General features: G+C 29.5%; 1 protein-coding gene across 1 annotated transcript in view; it reads left to right on the top strand.

Annotated features, from left to right (window-relative positions):
• Positions 1 to 9,965, top strand: part of LOC140434769 (uncharacterized) — a 57,009-nt gene extending 47,044 nt beyond the window's left edge. The window contains exons 5-6 of the mRNA XM_072523271.1: positions 1,892 to 2,024; positions 9,725 to 9,965. Coding sequence (XP_072379372.1) covers positions 1,892 to 2,024; positions 9,725 to 9,857 — 266 coding nt within the window. The 3' untranslated portion in view covers positions 9,858 to 9,965. The remainder of the gene's footprint in view (positions 1 to 1,891; positions 2,025 to 9,724) is intronic.
• The last annotated feature ends 1,486 nt before the right edge of the window (positions 9,966 to 11,451 follow it).

Genomic DNA, 11,451 nt, shown 5'->3' on the forward strand with positions numbered 1-11,451 from the left:
TAAGAACCGAGAGGTACTTACCACCATCAAATCTCGAAAGTTACAGTTCTTCGGACATATTATGCGAAATGAATCCAGATATGCTCTCCTTTAAGCCATCCTGCAAGGAAAAATATTTGGAAAACGAGGTACAGAAAGAAGAAGATTATCTTGGTTAAAGAACCTCAGAATCTGGTTCAATACAACATCTGTGCAGCTTTTCCGCGCTGCTGCAGATAAGGTAAAGATTGCCATGATGATCGCCAACATTCGTAGCACATCAAGAAGAAGAAATCAGAAAAAACCCTTGAAGCAACGTGCGAGTATCAGCTACGCGCACCAAATCAATTTTAAAGAAAATTTGTATCAATGCGACGGTAGAACTTCGATATGTTTTGATCAGAAATCAGAAACATTTTTATGTAATTTTTGCATTTTGCCGCAATTGAGGTAGGTTTCTATCAATGTATTAAATAAACAAACAAACATATTTGTTTCCAAAAATCAAAACGTTAGTTTTATTTCATAGATTTCGAAAATTAGACTTTAGCAATAGAAATTACAGACTGACAGGTTAATGAAAGTGAAATTTTTAATTTCTTACGAGAATTCTAAATAAAAGCCAAAAATCGCGCAACGTTTATTTATTTAACACATTTATAGAAACTTATTATAAATTATTAATTTATAAATAATTATAAATAATATACATATTTATGATATATATATATATATATATATATATATATATATATATATATATATATATATATATATATATATATATCTCAGTTCCATTTTTATTTGTATTTTTTTCTACGTCATACAAGTTTTTAGTAAATTGATTTTTTCCGTTTTGTTCTCCTACGAGGGGGTCGTTTTAGAGGAAAGCCGGGGGTAAAAGTAGTAAACTTTTTTGCAATTTTTTTTAGATTACAAAATTAACATTCTTACAAAAGTTCAGCTCGTTCGTATGATTTTTATATAGTTAGTATAAATAAATTAATTTATTTATAACAAAACTAAACCATTTTTGGTATTGCATTCTTTATGTGTCTCTATTTAAGTTACATCGGATTGAAAAAATAATGAAGAAAATCGCTTTATTGCAGGACAAGAAACTACATTTCTTTAACGTAAACCGGTTTTGAACTTTGAAATTAAATTTTACCTAACTTTTTGGTATTTTGCAATACCGATGGTTTTTATTATTGGAATATTGTTATCAATATCTTGAAAAGATTCTATCGAGAAAGACCTCCGAAATGGTAATGGTTTAAAGATTATCATCTTATCTTTTATAACTTCGTCGCAAATGCCGGTATAAAAACAATTTACTAACTTTTATATAGTCTAGTTTTTGTTGTGCAAGGCTTTAAAAAATTTCAATTTCTTTTTTAAATTTGACAGCAAAATTATTTGTTGAAATCTATTAATTAAAAAACGAAATTTGGTTTGTTGTTTAACTATATTACGTAGACGTTCCAGACGAATTATGAAAGTCCCAAGTGCAATATAAATTGTTAAAAAAAAACAAAAGTCTTGTTTTCCCCTCTTTTTTTGAATTTATAGCTGTTTGGAAGCAATGAGAATAAATTTAATTTTTTTCAATTAGCCATATCTTAAAGAAAATTAAATTGCCACTATTTTATTTTGTTGCGACTTTGCTCCAAAACGAATTTAAGGTTACAAGCATGAAAAGTTAAAAAAAAAATGTTTAGTAATTTTTAAATATTTGAATTTTTTTATTAACGTTCCCGAACTATTTGAGAGGGAGCTACTGAAGCTATCATACAACTTTTTCTGCAAACATCCGAATGCCACCTCTTACATCCAAATTTAGTGGTATTTTCACAGATCCGCCCTGGTATATTTGTATTTAAATCGTTTTAACCTAATTGTTTATTTTTAGACGACCTGGTGCCATGTATGAAGATATTTGAACAATTTGATGTATCCTTTGGATACCTTAAGTGTATAGTAACTACTTCTAAAAGAACTAACGATACTGTAATAATTCCTGATTCTCTTGAAACACACTGTTCGTAAGTAATAAAATATTGCGTTAAGATATATTAGTAAGATATATAAAACAGAGGCCACCAAAAAAAAGATTTATAAAACTTTTCTTACAAATTTATGTGGATCCTATGTATTTTTTTGGCGCTAAAAAAATAATCTGAAATAAGTTTCTACGTATCATCCACAATTTTTCCAAAATATGACGCTGGTTTATTCTTCATTATAATAATTTGAAAAAGACAAAATACCGAAATACATCAAAATGATACATTATTAGAATAAAACCTTTTATCTAATTCTAATCTTGTAATAGTATAGGTCTGTACAATCATTTCAGAAGTCAAAGCTTTTGAATTTTCTTTCTCTTTTTTCTGTTAAACTTCACAAGTAACTTATTCTCTTATTCGAGGCACTTTGTTGTTTTCGGTGAAGTGGCGAATAGTAATCACCCATCATGTTGGTGTTTCAATATCCCTGGTATCGTTTCTCCATCACCTTGATATTCTGGTAGAATCATTTGCTTTGTTCTTGACTGACATTACCCAGATTTTCAGGGAAAAAGTAAAGATGGTTATGCAAAAAGTGGATTTTGAGGGTTATTAGACATCCCAAATCTTTAAATTTCTCTAATAAATTAGCTGATATAAGCTCGTAGTTAGGGTCTTGCACATTACCTAAAAACTTGGTTACAATTTTTTTAAATGCAATTCAAGCTTCGTTTTCCTTAGTAGTCATCTTGGTTTCAACATCATTTTACGAATATCTGGTCCAACATAAAACCTTCTTTGAATTTGGCTTTTAATAGATGGGGAAACTTTCCACTCACATACTTGAAATAGTCTCCATCTTTAGGCAGGGCCTTGACAAACTGTTTCATTAAGCCTAACTTGATGTGTAGAGGCGGAAGGAGGATATTTTTTGGATCTATTAAAGTTTTGTACAAAATGTTCTTCTCGCTAGGATTACAGATTTTAAATATTAAAGATTTTTTTAATAAGTCTACGAAAAGCCCGCAATCATCCTTATTATATGTAATAACAAACTCATTTATTAGACCATTAATATCATGACAGTAAACAAATCCCGTTCCTGCTTAAAAACTGAGCAAACTGTTCATTTCTGTACCTGTACTTGTAGATATAATATGTACTAGGCGACAACAAATTCTTTTCTTTTAATCTTGATTCAAGCAATTTTGATTTTTTCTTTGTTAAACCCAAATCTCTAACTAAGTCATCTAACTCAGCTTGTGTAAACAACTGTGGTTGTAAATTTTCTGAAGGACACTGAAATTTATCATCACTTCCTGGACCACTTTCATCAGATTCTGATTTATTAGTATTTAAAATGTCATCAATATGTAGAGGAGGCTCAGTGAGGGAAAGTTCAGGTCCAAGCTATACCGAACGGATAGCAGACAAGAGATTAGGATAAACAATCATCACTTTCTTATTTGTGAATCTCCAGAAATATCGAAAGTACCAAAAAAATCATTTAAATGATTTTTTTGCTCTCTCCATACCATAGGCACTGCAAATCTGAAAGATTTTTTTCTTTCTTCGATCATTTTTTTAAATCATTAACACAAATATAACATTCATTGTGTGAAGCCCAACCTTTTCCTTGGTCACCAATTTTCACACTAAAATATGCAAAATACACCTTTTTCTGTTTTTTAATAATGTGAAATGTGTAGACCATTGTAATATCAAAATTTTTAATATTAATCTTATTCACACTATAAATGATTAAAGCGTCAAATTATTGACTATTATTTATGGAACTGTTTGTAATTATTGTATCCGTAGAAACTAATTGTAATTTTATGGCCAACTAGCAAAAAACTAGTTTTTCGAAAAAGTGATAGGATACAAAAAAGTTTTAAAAATATTATGTTAAACTAATGATGCCACAAAATTAATTTGATTTGAACTTAGGGGGGTACTCAAAAGTTTAGGGGGATTTAGGGCTGCACACCCCCCTTAAAACTTTTCTGCGCGCTTAGATTTTGTTTTGTATGAAAAATGCTTTCAGAACAAGAAAGTAACGTGTTTATTTTTATTACAAAATGTCAAGTAGTTTAGGAGATAATGCAAAAAAAACAATTTTTATTTTGTAACTTCAAACGGCTGTAACTTTTTTTTGTGTACACTTTTGTACTAAGGTAAATTGGATTTAATCAATTTATTTTTGTCCCCGGAATGCGTGATTTAATTTATGACATACCTTTTTGAAACACCCTGTATACACGATATTGTTCGTCACTATGATTCCTGTATTTTTAGTAATACAATCAATTTTTGTATTTGTCATAAATATTTTTAAATCCATGAGCAGTTTACAGAAGTTGTTTTTTTTTAAGTAATCTTCGTCAAAATAAATATCCTTTACATCAAGCTATTCCTTAATTTGACCAAAAATGTTGTTTGTGAAGAACCACCCAATATTGTTTGGAAAAATTTTGTTTCAGGGAATCGTAAGATGCGTTGTCCATTACAATCACATAATTTTTATTTTTTGGGAGATTCGGTAATACCATATCTTCAAACAATTTCTCAAATAAATCTCCGTTCATCACGTCATAGCAATTTTTAGTAACTTTCTTAGCAAGAAAAATCAATCTTGTAAATGCATGAACTAAAAAAAAGATTGGTCTTTTTACCCTCTGAGTTTTTAAACCTGTTGTTAGTCCATTTACGAAAGCCTGTCGTCTATTTTTTATTGTTGTATTTTGCCATACCTGTCCATTGGTAATTTAAATGTTAACCCACGATTCGTCCATATAAATGATATTGGCTCCTTGGTTTCCTTATTTGCCTGAGAAAGTGGTGCCTCTAAGCGACTATTTCTTGTTCTTCTGTTGAATTTCTACCCTGCTTACCATATATAAAACTACTGTCGTGGAATATTCTTCTCAATGTACTCTAAGAAAAATTGTTCCATTTAATTATTTGTTTCTAGTACTACGTCAAGGGTTGGAGGAATGTTGTCCATAAACAAACCGTGCACCACTTGTCTTATTTTAGGGCGAGTTAATTTATCGTATTTGTTTTTACGGCTATTCGAATAACCGGTTCTTTTTTTATGGGAATCATGAGTGGCTCATTTTTACTTTAACTCCTTTATGGGTTAACTATGGAGACATTTCTACATCAAATGTAAAAGATGTTTCCCAGTTATCACCTTCAATAGCACTAAAAACACCAATATTTTTTATGTGTAACTTGTCACCCGATTCTAAGCTGAAACGTAAAAGTAGGTTTTTAAAAAGTAAACTTTTAGATAGAAAAATATATAAAAAACAAAACGGCACAAAACAAGAATTAGAACAGTTTAAAAAATTATGTGGCAAATTTCTCAACAAATCATTGGCCGAAATTGTAAAAACTCTATTTCAGAAGCGCAACAAAAGTTCCGAAGGCCAGAAAATATTCTCAGGAATACAAACAATTAGCTCTCACATTATACTGTTTTGGACCCAAAACTTACCACTTTTTGAAAAACATTCTTTATTTACCAACTAAACGTTGTTTGGAAGAAATGACTAGAAAAATTGTTTGTAAACCTGGATTATCTCAGACCTCTGTATTTAATGCTATTCAGTTAAAAGTTAAGACTATGTCAGAATTGGATAAAAATTGTGTATATATGTATGTATTTATGAAGCTGCGCTTAAGTCAAATCTTCATTTTCATTTTGGTCGTGAAGAAATTGTTAGATTTTAAGATATAGGGAAAGAAAAACTTCTTTAGTTGCAAAAAATGTTGCGGTTATTCTGTCAAGAGGACTTTTTTAGAATTGGAAACAGTCAATTGCTTATTTTTTTTTAAATACAACCTTTGAAGGAGTAAGGCAAGGTTGTATACTGTCTCCAATGCTGTTCAATTTATACGTAGAAAAAGCCTTCGCAGAAGCAGTGGCAGACTCTAATAAGGGTATTAAAGTTAACGGCATATTTATTAATAACATCAGGTATGTCGATGATACAGCCATAGTGGCAGATAACATCGAAGATCTTCAATGCCTTCTAAATGATCTAACTCTTGCAAGTGAAGCTCGGGGTTTGAAAATAAATATCAAGAAGACAAAAACAATGATTATAAGTAGAAATAATTACCCAAACCCAAAGATATATGTCTCTGGAGAAGAAATCGAACAGGTCAGGCAATTTAAATACTTGAGTTGTTTGCTGAACGAGGGTTGGGACCCCGAGAATGAAATAAAGAGCAGAGTTAAACAAGCCAGAAATGCTTTTTTGAGGCTTCGTAAGTTTCTGACTGATTGCAAATTGGACTTCAACCTCCGATACAAGATGCTTAAGTGTTACGTGTGGCCTGTTCTCTTGTACGGAATAGAAGCATGGACGTTAAAGGCCAAGTCTATTAACAAACTTGAAGTGTTTGAAATGTGGTGCCTTCGTCGAATGCTTAGAATATCATGACGGACAGGGTCAGAAATGAGGAAGTACTCAGAAGAGCGGGCTTACAGGATAGGGAACTTTTTAGTTATGTAAAAAGTACGAAGACTGCATACTTGGGACACATATTACGAGGAAAAAGATATACTTTTCAGCAACTGATAATCGAAGGGAAGATAGAGGGTAGGAGAGCTCTCGGACGTAAAAATTGTCATGGCTGCGCAATATTAGACAATGGACAGGAATCCACAGCTATGAAATGCTTCGCAATGCTGCTAAAAACAGAATTATTTAATCCTGACTATTTAACATCTCACCTGACAAGACGATGTACGGTGGACGCCTACGCAGAAATGCACGGCACCTTAAGAAGAAGACAACCTTTGACGCCAAAGACTTAACCGAAGTTCTTACTGAATGTATTAGCAAATTATCAGAATCTGGGTTATATGTTCAAGGCCTTCTAACTGATTTAGGGTAAAACTTTATAAAGATTTCCAGAAAATTAAACGTCACTGTCGAAAATCCTGAATTTGAGTTGGATGGTCATAAGCCATCCGTTATTTTTTTGATCCTCTACATTTACAAAATGCAACTAGAAATAACTTGATTAACAGTTCGTTTAATTTTGATAATAAAAAAACTTCTTGGATGTGTGTGGAGCATTTTTATAGGGAAGGTGAAAAACAGTCTTGTAGATGTGCACCTAAACTTACCGACGTGCATATTCGAGAAACAAACTTTAAAAAAATGAAAGTAAAGTTAGCTACTCAAGCTTTAAGTGGAACAGTTGCAAGCGGTATGCAGACTTACATGACCTTAAGAGCACTACCCCTTGATGCTACAGGTACTATTGAAGTAATAAATAAGTTTGATAGATTATTCGATATATTTGATTCCACCAATATTTGTCACCCAAATAAATTTAAACATGCTTTTTAAGGTTTAGACTAGCAGCTCAATTTTCTCGATGAGATGTGGACATTTTTGGATAACTTGAAAATATGTAAAGACAATATCGATGTAACATTAAAATTTTAATTTCATACCGGTTGGATGGTGACAATAAAAGTTCTAAAACTTCTTTGGCAGCGACTAGAAAGGGCAATATTTGTTTACTTAAAAGTGAGACGAATAAACCATGATAGTTTAGAAATGTTTTTCGGAAATTTAAGACAACAAGGAGGAAACGCTGTAAACCCTACTCCAATTCAATGTGACAGAGCATTTAGAAAATTATTTTGTCTTCATTTTTTACACCTGGAACATATGCATTGTGCAGATGACTTAGGGATAATATTATCAGGCTTAAAACATATCAAATACAATATTTTCGAACCTATAAATGTTACAAAAAATATAAATACCGCTATATCCATTCCTGATTCAAACTACTGGTACAAAAATATAGGTACAGAAAATACATTTACTTTTGTATGTGGATATTTGATCAAAAAAGCTTTACAAATGCATGATTGCACTCTTTGCAATAAAGTTTTTCAAGAAGCTGGAATTAGGAATAACATTAATATATTCACTAGACTATGCATATAGTACTAAAAATAGTTGTTTTGGCAATCTAAAGACACCAATTTATCAGTTCGTTTCGTTTATTTACCAATTGGAAATGATATATATATATATATATATATGTTAACCATTTTGATCAACTTTCTTGCAAAAGTGGAATTTCTAAAACTTTGTTTAAAGAGATGTCAAAAATACTTTTTGACCATCAAGGTCTCAACTTTCCAATATCAGACATTGTGAAACTATTTAGATCAGATTAAAACATTTTTATTCGTTGAAATTTACTATAATGGAGATCCACAGCATTTTAAAAAATCGAAACCATCTAAAAAAAAAGAGACATTTTATCTTATATTTAAATTCCAACTAAATATTTTACGTTGTCAATCTTGCAATTGGAAATTGTTTAATATTTCTTTATTTTACAGAAAGAATCCTCTATAATATTTTGTTGGCTTAGCAGCAATATTTAAATTGTACTTTGCTATCGTTATTCTTTTTTTTGACCTTTTTTGATTTGTTAGAACTTCGTACTTTTAAAAGTAATCACTATAACCTCTGTTTTTTCTGACACATGTGACACATGTGACACATGTGGGTTAATCCGACGTCTAAATTAGTGTCTTATTGAAAAACTGAGGTAAATTAAAATGTCATGTCAAGTACCTACCAATTTTATTATCTACAGCTAACGAGATAAAATCTCTATCTAAAATAATTTGTTGTGTATTATAAGCTAAAACTGTTTTAATTCAAGAATATATTAAAAATGAAATAGTTATGTTATTATTAAAATTCAGGTTTAGGAAGATTAACTTGATTATAAAATTAAATCACCATCCACCTATATGTATTGTAAATCGTTAAAAATTGTCACTAACAGCTACTTTACTACTTTCCAAATTTGGTTCTTCCTAGTACTTCAAAATTTCCATTTATTATATTAACTACTTTCTCTTGTTTTGTTAAGGCCATATTTGGAATTCTCAAATTACCTATTATATTTATTTCTTGTTCACTTTTATACTTTTCAATTTACATAGAAAATTTTTAACGATTTTCACTTTTCTAATAGCCAGTTTAGTTTCTCTTGTTTTTTTTAAGAACATAGGTACCTAGAATTCCCAAATTTTTATAGTTTTTCGTTTAACACAGAATTTTATTAAATGACCAATGTTTTGTTAAGTTTTGTTTGTCTTAATTTTTAGTGTAGGTAAATTAAATATCAATATCAAATCAGATGTAAAAGTATTTTAGTTTAGTTTATGATAAACAGTATTTTTATTTACTTTTATGTACTTAAATACATTTGTTTACCTTAATAATTATTATTTATTAAAGATTAAAATGGGTGATTTATTAGAATTAGTTACTAAAAGGGAAAATAAATGTTACTTTATATATTTTATCGCCATTATCTTTTGCGGCGAAAGTTAGAGTACTCCGTATTTTTTGTAATTTTGTCTTTGGAAGTATCAACGTAAACCTATGTCATAAAAACTATCCCTCTAGAAGTAATTAGAGATTTCTCTGGTATAATAATCTTTGGAATCTTTGGTCGGTCTTTCATTTTTCTATAAAAGACTATACTTTCTAGTATCCTCTTCGTAAATTTTATGATGAACTTGACGTCAACTTTTTCCCTTTTTAATAATATACAATTACAAAACAACTGCAGTAAAACTATAAAAATTTAATTGAACTTCCTATTTATTAATCATAACAAATTGTGTAATACATAAATAAAATATTAATTAATTAATTTTTATATTTTAGACGATTTTTACCTGCTACACACTGTCTGACTGATATTCTTGATAAAGAATGTACCCAGTATCCAAAAGTAAAAAAATATAGTGAAGACTATCTTCGAGCGAACGAATACCCATGTGAGCAGAAATACGAATAAATTTTTTATTGTAAATATCGATATTCAGCGCTTAAGTTTTATTTATGAGGATCAGACTAGTAACCAGTTTTTATTGTATATTGAGTTATAAATAAATCTTAATCTTAACTAAGTTGTATTAATAATTTTTTATTTCCTGTTTATGTATGTATATATATATATATATATATATATATATATATATATATATATACACAAGAAATACTGAATATTAGTGACCGCCGATATAAACAAACAACCAGTTTATTAGGGCTGCAGTCAGAAGGTTGGCCGGGATGATAAAGAAACAATCTTTTGACTTTTGTTTAGCTTTCGGAATTGTTTTATTCCTTTTTCAAGACGCTGTAATATAGATAAAAAGAATATGTAAATATTTACAAAATATCACAATTCATCAATGCAACTTACTAGTCGTTGAGATTCTTTATAATAAGCTTTGACCCTCAACATTAATAACACAAACATAAAATAATGGATAAAATACATTCTAAAGTTTTGGTAAGGATACGAAAAATTTTGTTAATTGTATGACATCTTTTGATGGTGTGTTTTAACTCTGATACGAAGAGAAAAGAAGGAAAAAAAACAATAAGGTTAAAATGTAATTAGGTGTTCTTAATATTGTATTTCTTTTTAAAAAACCAAGAGTCCCATAATTTTAACTTTTAAACCTGTCTTAATGGTAGGCAACCTGTTATGCACACAGGTGTATTTTGAAGTATATATGTATAAGTAAATATTTATTTTATTTTTGATGTTTTTCCAGTAAATAACCATAAATGTTACTCAGTTTATCTATGTCAGACTTTTTATTTATGCAAGACGTACTAGATTTTATGAAAGACATTTCCAAGAAAACACGTTTTAAATGGTTTTTGTCTTTTGCCAAAATACAGGAATCTTCGAAATTAAACGCATGTTTCAAAGTTAATGCATGTTCTGTAAGTGCACATGTATTTATTTTATTGGTTTTTATTAACTACGATGTAAGATCACTATACTGTGGAAATTACGAGATGATTCTCCGATATATACGTTTTTACAATTGGTACACGGCATAGAATAAACAACATTCGAGGACTCCTGTATTGTGAAGGAATCCTTTGTTTTTGTGTATAACTTACATATATATATATATATATATATATATATATATATATATATATATATATTGTCATACTTTTTCTGTCCCAACCAAAGAAAAATAAATAAAAATATCCATCGGAATAAAATTTTAAGATATCATTATAAACAAAAATGTATATAGTAATTTAAGATAAGATTTAATGTAGATAAGAATAGAAATTTGTTTGGCAAACGACCTTTTTCCGTTTCAACAAAATTATCAAAAAAACCTTTGTTTAAAATTAGAAGACATTTTACCTGTAAGTTAATCTTTTCATTGTCTGTATAGTCGAGTATTAAATGACCATATTCTAATCTTTTGAAATAGGTATAAATGATGTATTGAAAAAACCAATTTTAAAGTAAGCTATTTAGTTTTTCTCTGAAACCGAAATTAGGCTTTTCCAAAATCATGGTAAACACAATTTGAGCTTTTGATTGGACGGTCGTTTTTAAATGGGAATTTGTG

The sequence above is a fragment of the Diabrotica undecimpunctata genome, chromosome 2, assembly GCF_040954645.1.
Source record: "Diabrotica undecimpunctata isolate CICGRU chromosome 2, icDiaUnde3, whole genome shotgun sequence".
Lineage (NCBI taxonomy): Eukaryota > Metazoa > Arthropoda > Insecta > Coleoptera > Chrysomelidae > Diabrotica > Diabrotica undecimpunctata.